Source organism: Salminus brasiliensis, chromosome 12, assembly GCF_030463535.1.
Source record: "Salminus brasiliensis chromosome 12, fSalBra1.hap2, whole genome shotgun sequence".
NCBI lineage: Eukaryota > Metazoa > Chordata > Actinopteri > Characiformes > Bryconidae > Salminus > Salminus brasiliensis.
The window spans coordinates 36,574,924-36,599,477 of record NC_132889.1 but is presented as its reverse complement, the minus strand read 5'-3'; the positions used below and the strand labels follow the sequence as shown (position 1 = coordinate 36,599,477).

Here is a 24,554-nt window from a genome sequence, read left to right as displayed (position 1 = left end):
CAGATACATGAACACTGCATAACGGCCGATACCCAATACCAATCCGATACCATTGTTGAATTAATAAAGTGACCTGACCATCTGAGAGAGACTTGAGGCTCCAGGATTGGCTGAAAATATGTCTTTACTAACTTGATACAAACTATAATAAATGATCACAGACATTAATGAACCCAGTTTCTGTTTATTGGTCACTAACATGAATAACAGTGCTGGACCTCGGCACAGAGTAGTCTGGGCTCAGGACTTTTACTCTGTAATTCAAAGTCTGTGAGACTAAAGAGGAGCGAGCAGCTCCTCCCTTCTCGGTTCTCCTTATACAGATAAGATGGATTACTCGCTGATAGACAGGGGGAGCCCTGCTGTTTGCTATGATCTGTGTATGTCTGTAGGCTACTCTGATCCTGGGTTATGAAGTCTAGAATACGGAATCTGGTTCCATGAAATGGATTGGTCCTTTCGATCAGAATAATTATCCGATACCTGATCCAGCTAATTTTGTTAATATCGTGTCGATATCCGATCCTAGTATCGGATTGGTGCCCGATCGGACGGCAGCCTGAAGGACCTGCTGAAAGCGTCTGCAGAATTTGGAGAGTTTGTTAAAGGCATTGCTTAAAAGGAACAGCACAATCAAATAAGCATAGCCGATGATCCCTGAGCCCAGATGCAGTCGATCAGCAAAGACGCGTTTGGTATCGGACTGTATGGGAGATGCTAGGCTAACGCTGCTAACCATTACACCATCTTGTGTGTAAACACAGGCCCAAAATTAAGCATTTATTAGCTTCAAAAAGCTCCTAAACGTTACAAATATGGACTGAACAAGCTTAAACTTGAAAGTCTAGTGTTCACAGACTAGCATCATTAGATTAGATTTAACTAGAGGATGTACGATGAGTACAAGCCGATGATTTGCTGATCGTGTGGTTAATAAGCCCTACATTCAATTGAAGCCATATAGAGACACGGAAAGCCACAATCTCTCACATGAGACTTGAAACGTATAGAGAACGGCAGTCAGTTTTTTGGTAAACAAGGAATGCAATGGGCAAGTTACCTAAAAGCTAACGTTACTGTCCAGCGCTGTACAGCTCGTATCTTTCAGCTGGAGCAGCCAGTTTACAGTGTGTGTATGTGTAATATAACAAAGCTTGTTTTGCTTGGTCTACCTTCACTATATTACATTTTGTGTGGGCCAGCTGCTGCCGCCACCGCCGCTGAAGAATTTCCTAGAGGAAACCCTGCATTATCTCAGTGGCATAACACTGACTTAAACAACTACTCCTTTTATCGCAATTTCTGGCACAGTAGGTCCTCCATCAAACATAAAGCTATTGTGAGGGGCCTGGAGATCGCCTGAGCCCAGTGTTTGTTAGCAACGTGAGCCTTTGATCTACATCTTCAAGCTAAAGCTGCACACGTCAGACACCAAACCTGTCTCAGCTGATTGACTGCACTTAAGGTCAGTGATCAATCACGATCATCTGAAACCGTTCCTTTAAGTCCTTTACGTTCTGGACGAGCTGGACGAAGTGGGGCGAGGAAAGTGCAGGACGCATTAGCCCGCGCAGGCTATTCCCCAGTGTCGCAGATCATGTGCAATCAAGCTTTTCCTGCAATCAATTATTCAAGATACAATACAAACAAACAAGGCTGGGGAATGAAATGGGTCAACTGATCCTGCACTCCCGCACCGGAAGGCAGGCGCTGGCGGCCGGCGTGCCCCAGCAAGTCTGAGGAAACCCTGCGCCGTCCGAACACACCACAGACCTGCAGCACTACTCAAACATGCCCTTTCAAACCGGCTTTCCTGAAACGCTCCGAGGCGACAAGCTTGAGACGTTCAGAGGAAAGGAAACAGGGCCTCAGAACAGAGCGCTGAACTAGAGCCAACAAACACCATGAGACAAAAGTATTGGGACACCTGTACATTCAGTGTTCCTTCTGAAATTAGGGGGGTTAAAAGGAGCTGATCCTGATTTTGTTGGAGGAACTGTCTCGACTGTCCAGAGAAAAAGGCTTGCTATTTTGGAGGAGCACTGCTGTGAGAATTTGGTTGCATTGCAGGAGGTCAGGATGTTGGATGATCGGCACCCCACCACCTCATCCTCAACTCCCAACAAGGAGTGCTGCTCCACAGCAGCTCAATGCCGGGGGGCTTCATACCCCTCTAGCCCACGCCTGGCATTAGGCAGCATGGTGCCAATAGGTTCATATTTATCTCCTCTTCTCCTTCTCCTTTCCTCTTCTGTCCTTCTCTACTGAGGAACTAGACCCTGTGTTTTTAAAAGTAGCTGAACATAATAAAAAGGGGTGTCCACAAACATTTGGACATCTAGCATTTCCTTTCAAATCAGCATAATGAAAGTGAGCAAGTGTGCAGGTGAGGGTTAGCAACAGGTTAACTCATCCAACTTCCTATTTCACTCATCGTCCACTTCAACAGCCCCTCCAGCACGGCCAAAAACGGCGAAGACGGGAGCCTGAAGTACGGCGTCACGAAGTGAATCACAACAGTTGAGCTCTCTCCGCTTTAAATATACATCTCACATGGATGCCTGCAGGCTGGAAGAGCTGCTCTGAATGCATTCCAGTGAGTCACAGATCCAGGTTTGTTACGCAAGGCAGGGCTTAGCGCAATTTGGAATAGGGCTTGTTTGTGTACCATCAAGGACTCGATCCCACCAACCTACACCTGCCAGTAAACAGGTTTCACATACAGGTAAACCCCTCACGGGCAGAACGGATGCGTCGACGGTTGCAGTTGAAACTCCGCTCAACTGCAAAGCCCACGTTCCTGAAGAAGGTAAACGATTCAAGCAGCAGAACCTGGCCTGCACCACTTTCTGAAAGTAGACCAAACCAATCTGCCAACCTGCTGAAGCCTGGACTTCACAGGACCTCTGAAAGGGTCCCACGGTCTCTGCTACCAAGATGAGATGTGAGCAGCATATCCTTTAAGTCCTGTAAATTATGAGGTGGGACCTCCATGAGTACCCGATTAACCGGTTGTCCTTCCTTGGTGACCACTGCATACCAAAAGACCTGCCTAATGTTTGGGACATGTTCAGACCCAGTCGTCTAAAACATCATAGCTTGGTTCTTGTCAACGTTCCAGTCTCAGATTCCTACGATGGACCATTTCTCCCGCTTCTACACCCCCGTCGCCTGACTGCTCACTTGCTGGCTATAAGACAGAGGTGCGTCAGATGGTTCTGTGAGCAAGAACACAAAAAAATAAACAAGCACTTTTGGTCCCATAAAGGCCTAAATTCATTTGATGTAAAGGTTCTTCACACTCACACAGAAGATAGTGGTTCTTCTATGACGAAAGTCTTCAGACGTGGACCTTGAATCCAGTTTCCAGTCCAGGACTTTGTAACCCTTGATAAGCATGAAACCACGTGGTCAAGCCATTACATTTACTGTTCCCCTAAACGTCCAGCAGGAACAGAATTCAGGACTGGAAACTGGACTCAAGGCCCATCTTTGAAGACCTGGGTTCTATGGCAGCGTACCCAAACCTTTGCTACTGGAACCAGATAATCAATGTTTTGATCAATGTTTTGATTGAATATTTCAATATTGAACACTGAATATTTCAGTGGTTTTCAATGATTTGGCTGTGTGACAATGGTGTGTGACGACATGAGCATCACTACCTGTATCTCAGCGTTACCCTAGGTGGGGTCTGAGCTAGAGCTGGGCGATATGGAAAAAAGTATATCAGGATATTTAAAGACATTTTATATATGATATTTATCACAATATTTTGTCATGTAGACAAAACACACCAACAGCGTAATAAATCTAATATAATAATAATAAAAAAAAGCTATTCAAATACTCTCCCATTCTGAGTACTGTGATTCTCAGTATACTTCAATCTATTAAATTAAATAAAACTGATTACACTCTTTACAATGAAACCTGCAGTTAAAGCAGATAGCCACATACAAAGCATATTGTGAACCATGGTAACAAAATTGATCACAATACGGTAAAATCAATCAAAATCACGATATTGGTGCAGAATCTGTTGCTGCTGATTTATTTAGTCTGTGATTATCGTTGTATCGTTAAAATTTCTTTAAATATTGTGATGCTGTATTTTTACCATGTTGCCCAGTTCAAGTCTGAGCTAGAGCTGGACAACATGGTAAAAATGCATCACAACAGATTCTGCATTAATATAGTAATTTTTCATTCAACATCTGCAGCTCTCTGTTTAATTAAACCAGTCTAATTACACTGTTTGTAATGAAACGTGCAGTTGACCAGTATTTAAGCACCATCAATATCCTCAATATGGTACAATAAAATATGATCATCATCATCATATCACCCAGCTCTAGTCTGAGCTTTAAAAGGAAGAGGTGTAGCATAAACAAAAAATAGCCAGGAAAAATACTATTAAACTTTACACATAAGATCACAAGAACTGAGGCAGGCTTTTCCCTGGAGTTAGGAAAAGTGACTGACGCTGGATCATGAGGGGGTGAAAATTTCCCATTAGATTAATGACGGTAAATTCAACCACAAGTGGGAAAATAAATACATAAATAAAAAATACGTACAATAAAACAATCCCCTTGCACTTTAAGAGAACCTCTCCTTCCTTAATTGATCATCAATAATCCAAATAATAATAAAACCCACAACCACAGCATGGAAGCAGCTACTTCTCTTTTTCCAGCCATTTCTAAAAAACGCAGTACAATGATATCTGAGCTCTATTCCCTTTTTACTGAGATCACACAAACAGAACAGAGAGAAGTGAATGTGGGGCAGAAACACAGTCCAGGGAGGGTCAGAGAACAGGGGGCGGAGCTCGTGGACTGCAGATTCTGGTAAAGCCTCGGTGAACGAGCGAGTTCAGGGCCTCGCCGATGACCGGAAGCCCTTGGGCTCAGCCAGTGAAAAGTGAGTATAAATAGGGTGGTGCGCCTCGTCACTTTAAACCCAGATTAAGGACGGCTAAAGCCCTGACAGCGCTTACTCTAAAATTAGCCACGGGGCCAATAAGCAACCCTGAGCTTAGACCAAACGCAGGAGGGGGAGGAGGTGATGTGCACACAGCGAGATGATCTGAGGCCAGTTAGTAAACAAACATGCCGGCTAGGAAGATCAGCAGGGCAGGGTGGAAGGTTATGTACTGAGCAAGGTACAGAGATACAACACGTACTGTGCTGAGGGGGATTTACCCTCCATTTCCATTGACCGTTGCACCATTTGGAGAATACCTGTGCAGCATAGAAGCTTAAGCACCCTTCAGCTGCAATCCTCTCTCTGCAGAAGCTCCAGGTGAACGTAAATCCAGTAAATAGAAAAGAAAGAAAGAAGTGAGATCTTGTCGGTGAGCTAGTCTGAAGAACAGAGCTCGGTTCCTCCAGGGTTTCTCCTGGACGCCCCCCAGTCCAGCCAGCACAGCGTGGAGGATCTGTTCAACTCCATCAGCAGCAGCTCACCTCATTTACCATCATTAAGCCCTGATTTACCACCAAACCAGGTGTTGATCTGAGGAGAACTCTAAATAACACTAGACTCCATGAGAGAGGAGAACTTTGGAGATGTTCTAATGATGGTTCTCCACACAGTGATGGAGAACCACCACTACCACTTTCTGTAGGAGTGATATTAGTGTTTTACTGAGGAGATAAACATCAACACAACACTTACAGCTCAGATCAGGAACTTTTATTAAAGCTCCATGTCTGTTCATTTCCAACACTAGCGAACCGGTGAGCGCTCCCCACCTGAACCAGGCAGATATCGCAGACTCTACACGGTGAAGCCTTGACACGTAGCCTAATCCCACTTAAATGAGTGTCGCAAGTCGTGACCCAACTCTTAATTGGTTTCGTATGAAATCAGCCATCACACGGACGTCCATGTGCACCCTCCCGCCCCCACAGAGAGGTGTTAAAGCAAATCCAATGATGGTAAGCAAATGCAGAACGGTCTGGATGGCAGCTTAAGAGGGTTGCGTTAAAACACTGCCAACCAAACATGACATTTAAAAGGTTTGATGGAACATTCAGGTGAGGGATACAGGGTTTAGTAGGTATGAAGGATGCGGACGTCTAATATTTCCTATTCAGAGAATATAATATATTAGAGATTAATAATCCAGCCTGTCAGAGGTCAATAAACACATCAGCAAAGATCAGGATATCAGCTGATCTCACTGTGGATCCCTAGTTTTTTTTAAATTACACTGGTACAAAGAAACCAGTGGTTTACTGGTTTAGGAAAGCATTTTAGGGCTAGAACTGCGGGGAGGCATGGTCACCATTTCCCTAATGCAGCACCCAAAGGATAGATTAGAGGTTTGCATTAAAGCTAAATTAATCTTAAATGGGTCCTGGACTGTCAAACAGCTGTCTTGGCAGCAGAACAAGGAGAATTCAGTACATGGAAGTGATTAAAACCACGAGGGCCGTGTCGTCTTTCAAAAGAACGTCCGTCAAAACGGGCCAATTCCGAAACCCCAAAACTGTTACATCACAGTCTCGACTCGTTATATTTACACCCGTAAAGCTACACTAAAGGACAAGCGTCGACCACGACTTTAGGAGAATATGGTGGCGTTGAAGATGAAGAGCAGCTCACCACCTCCAGACTCAGAACACAGGTTGCTATGGAAACCAGGTCTTGCAACCATGGCTTTTTCTCTTTTTATTGCAAACTATGCTATTCCATGTCCAAATGTTTGTGGACACTAGAGCTGGACGATATGGGAAAAAAAATGTATATCAGGATATCTAAAGACATTTTAACGATGTACATTATGTAGCCAAAAATGCATGAACAGCTTAATTAAAAAAAGTACCGTGATTTTTGCTCACAATATTCTGCACAAATTAGTTGAATAAGACTGATTACACTTAGCAATGCAACACGCAGATAATTTAAGCACTGCCGATATCCACAATTCTAAAATGCATACTGTACCACAATAACATGCTAAAACAGTCTACTGGACACCCCTTCTAATTAACACATTCAGACATTTTCAGTTGCACCCATTGCTCACATAGATGTGCAAATGCACACATACACAGCTTGTAGAGTCCCTGTAGAGAAGTATTAGCACCTAATGCCTAAGGTGCGGGCTAGAGGGGTATAAAGCACCCCAGCATTGAGCTGTGGAGCAGCGAAGCTGTGTTTTCTGGAATGATAGATGGCGCTCCATCCAATAGTTTTTGATTTACTACAAGTATTAGATTTTTTTGCATGACTGAAGCTCCCAGCAAAAGTACATCGCAGTTCAGTGCCGGGGCCCGAAGAACACATGTTAAAAAGCTGCAAACAGGCGATTCAATGGAGCAAAAGGTTATCATGGACATGTGCAACACCGATCTCGGTACGGATGATGCATAACTCCCAGACCCAAGGACTGCCAGTGACAGTCTGGCATGGATACAGTGTACTGGGTAGCACTGCCAAACTCCAAGCGCACCTCGCCCCTCGGACAAGACTTCCAAGGCCAGTTTCACACTTACGGCGCCTGCATGGTAGAGTGGGCCGCGGTTCAGAAACGCCACTGTTTGTAAGCAAGTTCTACGGAGGGCTTTTCCCAGCAGGGTGAGGAGCCCAATCTATCAATCTAATCAGAGGTTTTCTGACCGGTGATTGGATAAATACTTGAAGCTGGCCGATTTACCAGAAACGTGTCTAGAACACCACGATTGAGCAGTATCTGGTTTGCTCACGGTGCCGAACTGCAGAACTGCTGTCCATGCTTTTATGCATGACATTTTCACCGTGTTTCATAGCCACGGCTTATTTGACTGTACCGCTGCTGCGCGGCTGGCGGCCGTGTGCGGGTTCTAATCTGTTAGCACGGGTGCCAAAACGAACAGCACGTGTGAAGCCAGCCTAACACTACAGTCAGCGGCCGCTGTAAGGTGACTACGCGGCAGAGCCGTTCTGGGTAGGACGCCATAAAACGCCACGTGCAGTTTGAAGCTCACTGGATACGTCATTAGTTAGAGGAGTAGCCATAAACCACCATCATGGACTGCATGCGGTACGTGCTGCTCCGAGTGATGGCCGGATCACCGTCCAGCATGGAGAGAGAGAGAGATGTCAGAAGGAACGGCTGGAGACTGAAGAGCTCATTTGCATGAATCTCTCCCACACATATTCAGACTAAATACAGGAAATGCAACATGAGTCACTTGAATTCATTGTTTGGAGCACTACAAACAGGAGAATGACGCACATTCGTGCGCGCACACACACACACACACACACACACACACACACACACACACACACACACACACACACACACACACACACACACACTCTAATAAGCAGAGTGGAGATGCTCAAGTCAACACTGTTGAACACTCAGTCACCCAGAAACAGCACAGACTAAACAGTGAAGCCGAGTCGGCTCAAGAAGGCGGCTGTTTGTGCACAAACACTGACCGGTCGGGTCAGCATTGGAAACACTGCATTTTTTTTCTACTCTTCAAGTGGATCAGCAGCCTCGAGCTCACAGGGTAAAGAGCAGGGGGCAGGAAGCCTTTTTAGCCTGATTTCCTGCATGGTTAGCATTTCTTCTAGTAACGTCACCTTCACTAACAACACTGCATCCTTATTTCTACTAGGGATGTACCGATCCGATATTAGGATCGGGTATCGGCCCTGATATCAACAAAATTAGCTGGATCGGGTATCGGATAATTAGGCCGATACATAGAACAGATCCTTTCGCTTCAAAGCTTATATTAATATTTTATTTATTGCTATTGGTCCATTCATCTTGAACCTGACATTATAAAGAACAATCAAACCCACATTAAATAACAGATCAGATTTTTATCTGACAGTAAAAACACAGTTCATCATGTAAACTACCAAGAAAGCACTGCGGTTTTACAGCGAAGCTAAATTAAGCATGTAGTCCATCGTGTTTCTGTAAACTGAGAGCGAGCGGACAAACCCAGCTCACTGACGGAAAACCGGTCAGCAGAATTACATAACGAGAAATAAACACTGCTGTTATCAGTCCTGTCCATTTTGTGTCCTGCTTAGCAGACAACCTTCCCACGGACTGCAGATAAACACAGAGTAAAGACAACAGTGCTGTCAGCAGAAGTCATAACAACGTCCGGCACGACGGCCCGGCTTCCTATCTCTCGTGTGTGTGCTACATCCAGATGTTGTTAACGGACTGAAAGACATACTGCAGCACAAAACCGGTCCCTTAAAGCATCAAATGTTATTTTATAACTCAAATATAAAATAATAAATATTTATAACCATCTGCGTGCAATGCATGTTTATTTTTTAAACAGTGTAAAGTCGTCAACAGTCATCAAACAGATTTAATTATATTGCTATAATCTGAGCAATAAACAGCAAATCAGTTCGTGCATGCATTTACAGCTACATGATATCTGCGTCAATAATATCCATCAGTGCTATTTAAACATTCTCAGGGTGTCCCACCAACACTGATCTCACCCGTCGCTGCCATGAATGCAAATTCACAGCCATCGCGGTTACAAAATCTTTAATAATAAAAAAAAAAACTGAACATCAAAACAGAACCCGAGACAATGTAACCAGTCTGGCGTTTGTGCCAGTTTAGTATTTTAGGTTTGGAAAGAGCAACAAAAGGGCCTGTAAGAATAATGAACGCTACTAAAAGCTTTCAATCAAAACACTGACGAGATAAAAGCGCCGCTCGCTAAAACCTTTTGACATTCATCCACCACATGGGCTTAAGCAGTGCGCTGAGCTGATGCCAGAATCTGACTCAGACGAGCTCATACCACTCGCTTCCACCAGCTCCCTTCAAATCGCCGCAGTCCGTCGACACCAACGGCGAGAATCTCCCAACTGCGGCAGAAAAGTCTACGGTGTGGTCAACCTTCCACAGAAACACCGCATTTATAGACGGTTTATTAACTATTACAATATTGCTTTTTGCGATACACCCCATAATAACACGGAATGCTGACTATGTTAATTTACTAATACTAATTTAAAAGACTACACTAATTTAAGGCAGCTTTCCTTAAGAGGAATTTAATGCATTCCTCTAACCAATCCAGTTCAATGAACTTAATGCAGAACCACATTTCACAAGCTGTAGTTTCACCCGGAAACAAGCTGGAAAACACACACCTTGCAATTTCTGGTGTGTGTGGGTGTGTGTATAAAGGGATATAGATTGGTGAAGTAATGGTAATAATAAATGGGCAGAAATGGGGATAGATGTGTTTCGGGACTAGATAGATGGGCAAGAGTATCGGTATAAATGAGTATGGGATAGATGGTTTTTTATATTTATATTTATTTATTTATTTATTTATTATATATATATATATATATATATATATATATATATACACACACACACACACACACACACACACACATACATACATACATACATACACACACACATTCATACGAGAGAGAAATGAGTAAAGGGTATATATGATTATTCTGTACCTATACCCGTCTATACCCCTACTGGTCTATGTTCTTACTATCTGTACCCATACAGATAAGTATAGTACATGATGGTATAGTAGTGGTTAAGGATGAGAACAGATGGCTATAAATGGCTAGGGGCATACATGGGTAGCTTGGGTATATATGGTTATGAGTATAGAGGTGTATATAGGTTGTGTGTATACGGGGTTACAGGGTGTCACAGCAGGCATGGCAAAAGTTCACCCTGAGCCTAATTTCTACTTCCATTTCCAATCTGTGCTGCTTTAATTAGAGCTCTGCAGTAACGTGACATCAGCAAAACGTCAAGCGAAACCCGAGGAAGTGCGTACAGCTACACCTCTAATCTTCCCTGCATTGTTCAGCTCTACTCCACAGCCTATCAGCGGCTTCTGTACCGCTGACCTGAGAGCAGCTCTCAACGGCAGGCCTCAGCTGCCGCGACCTTTCTGCTCGCTCCACTAAGAGCGGAAGCTGCAGAGAGGAGACGGTCGCTGTGGAGCAGACGTCCTGTTACGCAACACCCAACAGGTTTAATTACCTGCTTGCTTGCTTTCTCCCTCCTCCTCAATTAGCGTGCACACACACACAGTTAAAACAGAGTGGCAGAGTCATAAAATGATGTGATAAAGTCATAACTCTGCAAACACAACAGCTCAGCAGCAATCAGCTGAAGCTGCACTCCGAGCAGGAGCTCATGGATGCACACTACTGTGGATCCTGATCTATAATTCTTTACAGCAACGCAATCGACCTATTACTCAAACCAAGCCCACGAGAGTGTGATTAAAACCTGCCTTCTCAATAAATCAGCAGTGAATAGACTCTAAATGGTGATGCATAATTTACCTTCTCTCATACAGTAAGGAGGAGTCAAACTGGCACTCATTTCTATGCAGTTTCCCCATGGTTTTATACACAGATATATTTAATAAAGTGTTTAGGGTTCCAGTTCATTGATTAATAAAGTATTACCAAGGTAAAACCAAGGCCTGTATTTGTTGCAGATTTATTGTAGCTGTGCATTACAGCTTAGAAATTAGAGCCACTGTCACTCATTACGCTGTTTATTTCTTAGTCTATACAGAGCATCACAGACACCACGTGGTAACACCTGCAGCCTGCACCTGAGACACCATAGCAACTACCTGGGATACCTTAGTAACTGCCTAGTAACCATCTGGGATAGCACAGCCAACTGCCTTGCAACAACCTAGCACCTAGCACAGCCATCACCTAGAAGCACCATAGCAACAACCTAGAAAAACTACATCAACCTCCAGGATACCAGAGCAACCGCCTCATACCCATCTAGCAACACACTTGCAACCCCCTAGGATGGCACAGCAACTGCCTTGCAATGACCTAGCAACCATTTGGCAACATCAAAGCCGCAACCTTGCAAAAACCCCAGCAACCACCTAGTAACTCCCTGGAAAACCAGAGCAACGGCCTCGTACCCACCTAGCAACACGCTTGCAACCCCCTAGGATGGCACAGCAACTGCCCTGCAACTACATAGCAACGTCATAGCCACCACCTAGCAAAACTCCAGTAACCACCTAGTAACTCCCTGGAAAACCAGAGCAAGTGCCACGTACCCACCTAGCAACACGCTTGCAACCCTCTAGGATGGCACAGCAACTGCCTTGCAATGACCTAGTAACCATTTGGCAATATCAAAGCCGCAACCTAGCAAAACCACAGCAACCACCTGGCAACTATTCCATAATTATACCGCAGAAACCACCTAGTGAACAGCGTTTCACCCTAGTGAACATGAAGCAACAGCCTAATAACTGCCAGGATGCGAGACCCAGTGACTGCTCAACTTTCCTTCAAAAATGCACTCATTATTTATGGTCCTTAAAACTCTCGATTCTGCAATTAAATATCCAATTAATCCATAAACTACTGAAACACCACCCTGTAATCTACATATGCACCGTTCTCCCAAATCAGTTTGTCCGATTACGGCGTTTTTCTAAGCCGCTCTGGCTGGAGGAATGGCTGCCAAACGACCGCATGTAGACGCACCAGATCAGCGCAGTGACTCAGAACTTCACACACTGCCAAGCAACAACAGCCACAACAGAACTGACAGGCATTCATCACACCTTTTTGTGTTCCGCCTGTTCCAACACACCTTACTCCACTCACAGAGGGCATCATTATAAAGCAGCGAAACAGAATCAGCAGCTAAAGGCTACAGAAAGCCGGGAGAACAAACACACAGGAGGAGTCATCGCCGCTCTGCCTCGGGCCACCCAAAAGACACAGAAGCAAGCTTTTATAAATGACGGAGGCGTGTAACACTTAATGACGTCCAATAACGTTTACGCAAGAATAAATGATCCAGACCCACCCTGTACTTCAGTTTCCAAACAAAACGCCTGCTTCAGCTGCACACGTTCACATCACAACACTGAGGTCTAGATATACACCCACACTAACCTGGAGCAGCGAAAAGGGGAACAAGGTGTCAGCCCTCCTGACTGGGGGAATTTCGTGATCCTTATTCAGTTTTTTATATTAAAAAACAATAAATATATACACACCAAAAGAAAAAAGGCATATATTGCATATTGTTATGGACGGGTATGGAAACGGAAGGGTATCAGTATAGGGAAGTATAGCTGGGTAAGGGTATAGATGGTAGAAGAGTTGGAGGTATGACTTCGAGGTACAGATGAATACAGAGGGTACAAGTAAACAAGTATACCTTAGTATGGATTCAGAGATGTATGGGTATAGATGTCTACAAATGGGTAAGGGTATATAGATGGTATAGATGAATATAGAAGGAATAAATAAAACCGAGGATAGACGTCTATGGATTTAGAGGAGTATGGTCATCACTTGCTGTCTTCAAATGCAGACTGAAGACCCTCCACTTGCAAGAGTACTTGGGCGAAGTGTACATTGACCAATCTTGTTCATATACTGACTTCTGTATTTGGTAGTATCTAAGCTCCGAGGCCCTGGAGAAGAACGTCTGCTAAACACCTTTAAATGTAATGTAACTGTGTAGATGGGTACAAACGGGAAGACGTATGGACGTATGGACGGAGATCAGATAGTTATTTATAGTATTTGTACAGGTGAATATGATGGATAACAGAGGAAAAATATTAATATGATCACAGTAACTGATCCATCCTTAAACAGCACACACAGTCACACAGTGCTTCTCTTCCTATGGGACGGTCAAGTGTTTGGCTAGTTTGAGCATGCTCTACTTTTAACATTTAGTTTTTAAAAGCGATGGTCAAAAGCCGATCTGCACCCAGAGCCCTTCGAGCTTCAACACGGCTCGGCTCCACCCGACCCGCCAGTCCTTAAAATCCACGGAAGACGAGCGTCCAGACTTTTTTCTGTCCTGCACCGAAGTGGTGGAACAAGCTTCTCCTGGGGGTCCGAACAGCAGAGTCCTACGCTCACTGTCCTCAAACCCAGACTGAAGACCCTCCTCTTCTGAGAGGACTTTGGTGAAGAGTAGAGTACTATGGTCTCCATATTGACTTGTGTTTAGTAGAGTCTAAGATCAGAGGAATCTGAATTTTTGGTCTATTCAAACTAGCTGAGGTTTTTCTTGAGTAAACAGTGAAGCAGTTTTGTAAGTCGCTCCGGATAAGAGCGTCTGCTAAATGCTGTAAATGTAATCGAGGAAATTCTTGGCCCAGCATCTGCTGTTCCTCAGGGTTTTAATATCAGTATACCATCTACAGTATGTGAATAACTTAACAAAAACTAACTGTAATTAACAAAAATCTGACTGATGGACACGTGCAATCAAAAAAAGAATCAAGCCTTCTTAAATATCTTTAGATATAAAACCCCACAACTTCAGTGCAAAGCAATGTTAACTCAGATTCAAGCTTTATGATAAACATTTCCAGCAGCCTGACTAAACGCCTCTGAGACACACTGAAGCCAAACAGCTGAAGTCGTGCAGATGCATGGATACCATGTGATTACCTCTGGTCAACCACATATGAAGCCTCTTGCAACTTGTTTTGCAGCAGAAGACAGACCTCAGCATTCACTGAACAGCAGCAGTCTGTGCACAAATAAATAAGTGCTACAGGACAGAAAAGTCTTAGTCTGGAGACTCGAAGAAGCCCTAGCTGCTTTTAAAAGGAGTAAACCTCCACTCCAGAACCTGCTACATCTTCCTGAAGGTCATAGCAACTGTTCTCATCCGGCTGCTATAATCACCTTGATTATAGTACACAAGCAAACCCTACCTACTAAACGGGATACTAACGCAACCACACAGCATCAGAACTGCAACCACCTAGCTACACCCTAGCAACCACCTGGGAACCTGATGATGATGGAAGACTGGAAGCCTACCCTCTACTCCCAGCATCTGCTACACTCCACACCTTTAATCTGTGTGTGATGCTGATGTACTAACACTTGGACATATCATGGGACTGATTTAGTATTACTACTACTACTACTGTTGCTGCTGAGCATATCAGTGACTAGATCAGCACATCTGAGCACATCAATAGACTTGCGCTGCGATTTTTACCACTATTTATTTGTAACATATGAGGTTCTGACCCGACAAGAATGCAATGTGTCCTGCTTTGGGAGTCTTGGTTCCTCCCAAGGTTTCTTCCGCTAGTTTTGAGGGAGTTGTTCTTGCCACTGTGGTCTTCGGGTTGCAATTTATTCAATTCCTTTTGTCTTATTCCTGGATTTCTAAAAGCTGCTGTGCAACAATGTTAAGTTTAATTTGCTTTACAAATAACTTGGTTAAAAAACAAGGGGGCTGTGGAAAAATGACAGGTTAGAGTAACAATTACTTTTCCCAGTAACTAATTATTTACATTGGTTTAAATACTTGTAATCAGATATATATAATAAAATCATTAATCAATTTAGATATTTTGCTCAGATCAGATTTGGCCATCTTGACTGTTCATATACATAGATGCAAGACCCCCCATTTACACCTGGTCACTTCACGTGAATGTATCTGGATTGTATCCTGGTCAGATTTTAGCCACATGCATTTACACGGAGCAGTCAAATGCGTCTCCGGTTATTCAGACCGAAATCTGGCTGCTGTGTGGGATGGAACATGCAAATCTACAGTGCTAATAACTGCATTGCAACAAGTATTAGGACATTCTTGGAGAAATGGATGCGATTGCATTTTATAAGTGGTTTGGGTGACAGGATTTGGATGAGTTTTGGGTGGGTTTCACGCGTATATTTACTGGGCCTTACCCAGATATAATCCAAATCCTCAAGATGCACGAAGTAACCGGGTGTGAACGGGCTCCAGGTGACCTGTCTCTGTCTAACGTGAACAAATCTGTCCCGGAAATGGCACGCACTCATTGATTTCCTCAAATTGTCAACACCATCGTCCTTCGTCACAGCTGTTGCCCTCCTCCACTGTTGGTCGGTGCTGGCTAACAACAACGGCAGCACCAGGAACTTGTGTACAGGCAAGAGGACACGTGGAATTCAACCGGACCGTTCACATTCATGTCGCGTAAACACAAATCGGACATATATTCAATCTAGGACCACACGTGAAAGGGACTCAAATCGGATTTGGAAAGATCAGATTTGACTTTCACACAACCCTGAAAAAAATGGGGCTCAGGGTTACATTAAGCCCCCCCCCCCCCTCCAAAAAAAATTAACATGAAGCCTAGTAACATGAACGCAGCCAAGTCTCTTAAAACACACACAATCTGTTGGCTCCTTCACTCCCCTACCCCCCACTTCCTGCAGGTCCAGAGGATCAAACCGCCGACCTTGCGACCTTCCAGCCCTCCCATCTAACCTTTAGGCCATTGCTGCCCCCAATGGGTATCCAGTCTGCTTCTCCCAGCGCTCTGCTGCTGTACGACACCAGTACTGACACAGTATCGCCCCTCAATACAAACAGCAAACCAGAAATAAGAGGCCTGAAAACAAGCCAGATTCACCACAGCTTACCAATACAGTCTTAATCTCGACACCTGGTGGAAACCGCGTGGCCGTTTACACCAAACAGAACAGCTTCACCGATTTACATCAACACCCATCAGCCCTCAATTTAACAAAAAGAGGTGAGAACTGTAACTCTCCCCACAGCTGTCGCTGCACATCAGGTTAGGCCATTTCTTCTCGGGCTGTTTTGTCACAAGACACAGTTAAGCAAACAATCCTGCAACTTAATCTGAGCTCAGAGTGACGCAGGCGAGGAGGAACAGCATAGTATGGATACCTGTGTGTAAAGTGGCCATTGTCGAAGCCTACTGAAGTAAACAATTGGTGCAAGGCAACACTATACAGCTTCTAGTTCAACATATTACCACAGTTTTCAAACAAAACAGACTCCGTATATACACTGTCCAAAAGTATTCAGACACTCCTTTTAATTAGCCTTTCCCCCAGAGCTGAACTCTGTCCACCGTTAACCCTCACACACGCCTATATTCTGATTAATGACTACAATGTACATCAATGGAATATTATCATAGTTTCTACATATTCAGAATATTCTGAATATACATTTAAGATACACGTATCCAACCCTTCCACTGTAATTTAACCCAGGGCTCTGCGATTTGGTAAAAGTACTATAGCACGATTTTTAAAGACTTCTTTCACAATAACCAATATTACAGTTATCACAGATTACTAATTACTAAACCACCAATTACATTGTATGTAATGAAACCTGCAGCTGATCAGTGTTTAAGCACTAACAGTTTCCTCCATATGCTTAGAAAAGCATATTATCACCATAACAAAATGTATCTCAATATATATTTGTATTAATAATAATAATATACAAGTCATATTAACCAGCTCTAATTTAACCTATAAATTAATGCATCTGTATGATGTCTACAGTATTTATTAAATCAGTATATTATGCCCACAACACCTCTATAATATATTCAAATGCATATTTTATAATAGCCTATACTATCTACCTCTATAGGTAGAGGGAAAAAAACCCATCTGTACACACATACACTAACATTTATATCACACATACACACAGATTTTACAATACCTAATGTATATTAGTCCACAGATCTGCCTATATTCTGTATTCATTGTATATTCTGCACTTATTGCTAGTTGCTAAATGACATTTCACAGCCTTGTACTTATATAATTACAAAAGTTGAATCTAATCTCACCAGTAAATAATACTTTAAAGACAGCCCAATAAAAAGGGACCCTCCAGCAACCATAGGGTCACCGTGCCCAACACCAAGCATCACCTACAGGGGTATAAAGGCCTCCAGCATTGGCCTGTGGAGCGGTGGAACACTCTGGATGAGTTGAAGCACCAAGCTGAACATCCAACATCAATACCCGTCCTCACTGATGCTTTTGTAGCCGAAGGCCCCCAAATGTTCCAACATCTAATGCAAAGGCTTTCCAAGAGTAGAAGCTGTTACTGCAGCAACGCTAAACCAACATTCACGTGTCTACAGACTTTTGGACACACTGTGCACCTACATATCTGTGAACAGCCTCACGCTGGTTGGCATGTTGTGCGTCAGATCCGTTCTCCACATCTTACCACGGTCGTACTCACAGTACCAGCACTAGCGTGGTTGCTGAGACTCACCGCTGTGGTCTGCGTCTTCTCTAATAAAGAGAGCTTTTCAGTAATGGAGGTCATGTGCAGCTTCCAAGCAGCTCACAACGTGCATGCACCGTATTTCAGCATCTACATACTAACAGGGCTTGGTGGAGTCAACAACTGGTGCTGGGAGCAGAGAAACAGCAGAATGTACAATACTGGGGATTCACACACCAAGATTAGGAGGCACTGGTACAGCTTTACTGCCCACTTGAGTGAGATAAAGACTGAAAAATCAACAAATCTGACCAACTCTAAATTAAACCTGCTTATAATTGCTTTTCATGCAGTGCAGAGTCGATTATCAAAGCGACACAACAGCTCATAACCTTTTTAATGTAGTAATTAAGAAATAAAGCACAAAAAGGCATGATAACTGACCCAACAGCACAGATATGAAGCTAACCTCCATGTCTAACGTTTACAGGTTGGCTCATAGCAAAAACCCATAACATTAGAGCATTTTTAATTATGTACACTTTATCCTGGACTCAACAGTTTTCAGAGTATAATGGGCTGCAAATAAAACAGATTATTTATTATATATTTTGATGAGAAATAAAACATTTCTGACTAATATAAACCACTTGTGTTTACGGTAAACTCAAGTTACTGAGAAAGTAATCAAGACACTGTAGGATGTACTCAAGCACCATTTAGAGCACTTTATATATTACATACACACGCTGCAGTCCGATGATAACCATGTATCTCCATTTTAGTTTTCCTCACGGTTAGCTGCTTCTGTACACTGTGAGAATAATTCAGGACGAATGGACCAATAGAAATGCTCTGAATTATATGAAAAATAAATGTTTACACTGATCAATTAAGGTTAAAAGCATTCTATGCTTAAATGAAATATTAATATATACACACACATACATAAACACACACCTATATATCTATATACATACCCACATGCTATATATATATATATATATATATATATATATATATATAAAAATAACTTATTCAATTATATACCACACACAGACAGCTATTTCTTAAGAAATTTCTATATTGTGTATATTTATATAGCTATAAATTGTGTGTATATATATATTATTAAAACAAACCAACACACACACACATATACACACACACACATAGCTAAGTTGTGTGTGTAATATATACATTTGTGTGTGTGTGTGTATATATATATATATATATATGATAGATATAGATATGTGTGTGTATATATATATAGATATATCTAGATATGTGTGTATATATAGATATATCTAGATATGTGTGTGTGTATATATCTATCTATCTATATGTGTGTGTGTATATATCTATCTATCTATATGTGTGTGTATATCTATCTATCTATATGTGTGTGTATATATCTATCTATCTATATGTGTGTGTATATATCTATCTATCTATCTATATGTGTGTGTATATATCTATCTATCTATATGTGTGTGTATATATCTATCTATCTATCTATATGTGTGTGTATATATCTATCTATCTATCTATATGTGTGTGTATATATCTATCTATCTATCTATATGTGTGTGTATATATCTATCTATCTATCTATCTATATGTGTGTGTATATATCTATCTATCTATCTATATGTGTGTGTATATATCTATCTATCTATATGTGTGTGTATATATCTATCTATCTATCTATATGTGTGTGTATATATCTATCTATCTATCTATCTATATGTGTGTGTATATACATATATATAGATATATCTATATGTGTGTGTATATATCTATCTATCTATATGTGTGTGTATATACATATATATAGATATATCTATATGTGTGTGTATATATCTATCTATCTATCTATCTATATGTGTGTGTATATATCTATCTATCTATCTATATGTGTGTATATATCTATCTATCTATCTATATGTGTGTGTATATACATATATATAGATATATCTATATGTGTGTGTATATATCTATCTATATGTGTGTGTATATATCTATCTATCTATCTATATGTGTGTGTATATATCTATCTATCTATCTATCTATATGTGTGTGTATATATCTATCTATTTATCTATCTATATGTGTGTATATATATCTATCTATTTATCTATCTATATGTGTGTATATGTCTATCTATATGTGTGTATATGTCTATCTATATGTGTGTATATGTCTATCTATATGTGTGTATATGTCTATCTATCTATCTATATGTGTGTGTATATACATATATACAGATATATCTATATGTGTGTGTATATATATATATATATATCTATCTATCTATATATACACACACACACTCGAGAATGAGATTATATATATCAGCGTGATATATATACACACACACATCACATACGAATAATAATAATAATAATAATAATAAACACTACAGCTATATAAATATAAACAACTGTTTCTCGAGGAATTTCTATGCTAGATAAATTAAAGTGGTTAAAGTCTAAGGCAAATAAAAAGGTCAGTTGTTTCTAGGTACTAATTTTGTTCCTATTACATTTATTTGTTATTTATTTATATTTATTTATTTACGGTTAATAACGTTAACAAGCGCGAGGCTGAAGCCGCTCAGTGTAGCTAGCGTTAGCATTAGCATTAGCGTTAGCGTTAGCATTAGCATTAGCCAGCGAGCTACGCTCTCGTCACCAGCGCCGGTTAGCCAGCCTAGCTAGCGCCCGCCAACCCGGCCACACAACCTGCTGTTTTTTTATCAGTTAAGTGACTTTAAACGCCCTGTTAGAACAGAAAACACAACACATCCCCATAAAAACGCTGAAACATTTGCTACTTCATTGACGAGCCGCGAAGCTAACGAGCAGAGCAGGAGTCCTCACCTTCCAGCAGGCGCTGTATTATGGAGTCGATGTTTAATTTGTCCGGCTCCGCCATTTTACGTTTTTAAAATATTTCTGTCGTCTGTTCAAGCAGGTCAGGCTTTCACTCGCCTCAGACAACCGTCAGTGAGCTAAATAAAAAAATAAGGCCCCAACCCGAGCGGGTAAGTTGTTAAAAAAGGAAATACGCGGTTATTAAACGCTGAGCTTCGCTGCTGGCTGTGTTTCCTTTGTCGTTTGGTTGTCCGTTAGCCTGCTGATGCTAAGGCTTAGCACGCGAGCTACAGAAGCTATACCCGTATTAAGAACCCAACCAAAACGGCTCAGCTTTACAATACAAAAATACACCCGCGGGACTTTCTCCACGCCGTTCTCCTCGACTCCGAGCCCGAACCCGAACCTGGACCGATCTGGACACTTTTCTCTCCCTCTTCCCTCCGCGCGCGCTCGCTTTCCTTCACTACGGAACTTTAAAAAAAAAAAAAAGAGGAGGGAGGGGGGCGAGGGGCGAGGGCGGGGACGTTGTGCTTTGGGCGGCGGTGATTGGACAGACGCCCCGGTTTGAAGGCAGAGTTGTAGGCGCGTATTGGTCGGTTGTCACGTCGATCACGCCAACGAGGTTGCGAGAGTGTGATGTCACGAACGGAGTACAGTAGAGAGCGGGGGGCGGGGGGAGGGAGCGGGGGGGTCTGAACGTAGACGTTCACTTAACTTTCACACGTCTGAGGGTTTAATAATAATTAGATATAATGTACTGTTCTTATTAATGCACCCTCTCACCCCCCCTCACCCGTTCACTACCTCACTCTCTCTCTCTCACTGCCTCACTCCATACTGTCAATCCCTCTGTCACTCACTCACTCACTCATTTACTACCTCACTCTCTCACTTCCTCTCTCACACCCTCCCTCATTCCCTTACATATTTATGCTTCCTTACGCCTCCCTTCTTCCCCCCTCACTTACTCTCTCATCCCTGACTCACTCACTCACTCACCACTCATTTACTACCTCACTCTCTCACTTCCTGTCTCACTCCCTCCCATACTCCCTCTCTCACTTTATGCAGCCCATCTCTCACTCTCTCTCTTTTTACTCCAACCCTCTGCCATTCACTCCTTCACTTTCTCACTCACTAATACCCTTTTTCACATAGTCACTCACTCCCTCACTCATTCACTCACCCACTCATTTACTATCCCACTCTCTCACTCCTGTACTCACTCTCTCACATCCTCTCTCCTATACTCACCTCACTCTCACTCCTAGTCTCCCTCCCACCCTTATTCACTCTTTTCCTACTCCAATTCACTCACTCTCTCACTGCCCATGTTCTCACTCTCTGATACCATTTTTCATCTAGTCATTCACTCCCTCACTCACTCACTCATTCACTCACTCACTCTCTCACTGCCCATGTTCTCACTCTCTTATACCATTTTCATCTAGTCATTCACTCCCTCACTCACTCACTCACTCATTCACTCACTCTCTCACTGCCCATGTTCTCACTCTCTTATACCATTTTTCATCTAGTCATTCACTCCCTCACTCACTCACTCACTCATTCACTCACTCTCTCACTGCCCATGTTCTCACTCTCTTATACCATTTTTCATCTAGTCATTCACTCCCTCACTCACTCACTCACTCATTCACTCACTCACTCTCTCACTGCCCATGTTCTCACTCTTTTATACCATTTTCATCTAGTCATTCACTCCCTCACTCACTCACTCATTCACTCACTCACTCACTCTCTCACTGCCCATGTTCTCACTCTCTTATACCATTTTCATCTAGTCATTCACTCCCTCACTCACTCACTCACTCACTCACTCTCTCACTGCCCATGTTCTCACTCTCTTATACCATTTTCACCTAGTCATTCACTCCCTCACTCACTCACTCACTCCCTCACTCACTCACTCACTCACTCACTCATTCACACACTCACTCCAAACCCCCATTCCCTCTCTCCATCATTCACTTGCTCACTCCTGTCCTCTTTCGCTCACTTCCTCTCTTTTATACTCGCTCACTCTCACTCCTAGTCTCCCTCCCACCCTAGTGAAGATTACGAATGATCTCCTTCTTGCCTCTGATCAAGGCTACGTATCTTTATTAGTCCTACTAGACCTCAGTGCAGCCTTTGATACAATAGATCATTCTATATTACTAGAAAGATTAGAGAAAATGGTTGGAATCACAGGGACAGCCCTATCATGGTTCCAATCATATCTAACGGGACGCTTCCAATTTGTAAAGATAAACGATTTATCTTCAATCTACGCAGAAGTAAGATATGGAGTTCCGCAAGGCTCAATTTTAGGACCACTATTATTTACATTATACATGTTACCACTGGGCTCAGTTATAAGCAGACATGGCGTTAATTTCCACTTCTATGCAGATGACACACAGCTCTATATATCAGCCAAACCTGACGATAAATTTAGATTACAGAAAATGGAGGACTGTGTAAAGGATATAAAACTCTGGATGTCACATAACTTCCTTCTCCTCAACAGTGACAAAACCGAAGTTCTCCTTTTAGGTCCAAAAGACTCTAGAAATAAACTCTCAGACTTAATGTTAGACTTGGCTGATTCTCCCATCATTCCTGGTTTAGCAGCTAAAAATCTTGGCGTCACATTCGACTCAGATTTATCATTTGAGCAACATATAGGTAATATTAGTAGAACAGCCTTTATGCAGCTTAGGAACATCTCCAAACTAAGAGACTTCTTATCACTACAAGACGCAGAAAAGCTAGTACATGCTTTTATTACCTCAAGGCTAGATTACTGTAATGCATTACTGTCAGGTTGTTCCAGCAGGAACCTCAATAAACTTCAGCTGGTGCAAAATGCTGCAGCCAGGGTCCTTACTAAAACTAGAAAATTTGACCATATCAGTCCAGTTCTATCAGCACTTCATTGGCTCCCAGTTAAATTCCGTATTGAATACAAAATTCTTTTATTAACATATAAAGCCCTACATGGCCTCGCTCCTGAGTACCTGCAGGATCTTATAGTATATTACGAACCATCAAGACTACTTAGATCTCAGGGTGCTGGCCTCTTACGCGTTCCCAAAATTAAAAAAACCTCAGCAGGGGGAAGAGCCTTTTCCTATAAAGCCCCCCAGCTCTGGAATAACCTTCCAGATAATGTTCGGGACTCAGACACAGTCTCAATCTTTAAATCTAAACTGAAAACTTATATGTTTAGTTTAGCTTTTGGTAATTAATGTTTCTTAGATAAGGGCTGCAGGTCCAGGGGTTCGCGGACCCAGGGAATTGTAGTACTCTGAGATGCTGGAGCTGTCGTCTCGCTGCTTACACGCGATCACTCAGGTTTGTTGACGGTGAAGCAGATAGATGCTGGTGTTCTCAGGGTACGCCCGTGTCCGTGTTACCTTCTGGCTCTCTCCTTTTAATTATGCTGTGATAATCAGACCTGCCGGAGTCATCAGACATACCCAGATGCTGATGATCAACATTCTCTGCACTCCATAAAATTCCTCTTAGAACTAACTTCTCTCTCTTTACCTTCCCCGAGTAAATGGCCACCCAGCCCGATCTGCAGGAAGATTGCCCGCTGAGGTCCCCTCTACCTGCATCTAACCAGCTGC

At 42.5% G+C, this 24,554-nt stretch overlaps 1 protein-coding gene across 1 annotated transcript in view; it reads right to left on the bottom strand.

Annotated features, from left to right (window-relative positions):
- ppp1caa (protein phosphatase 1, catalytic subunit, alpha isozyme a) overlaps positions 1-21,372 on the bottom strand; it is a 36,470-nt gene extending 15,098 nt beyond the window's left edge. Inside the window, exon 1 of the mRNA XM_072692912.1 lies at positions 20,920-21,372. Coding sequence (XP_072549013.1) covers positions 20,920-20,974 — 55 coding nt within the window. The 5' untranslated portion in view covers positions 20,975-21,372. The remainder of the gene's footprint in view (positions 1-20,919) is intronic.
- Positions 21,373-24,554: the final 3,182 nt, after the last annotated feature.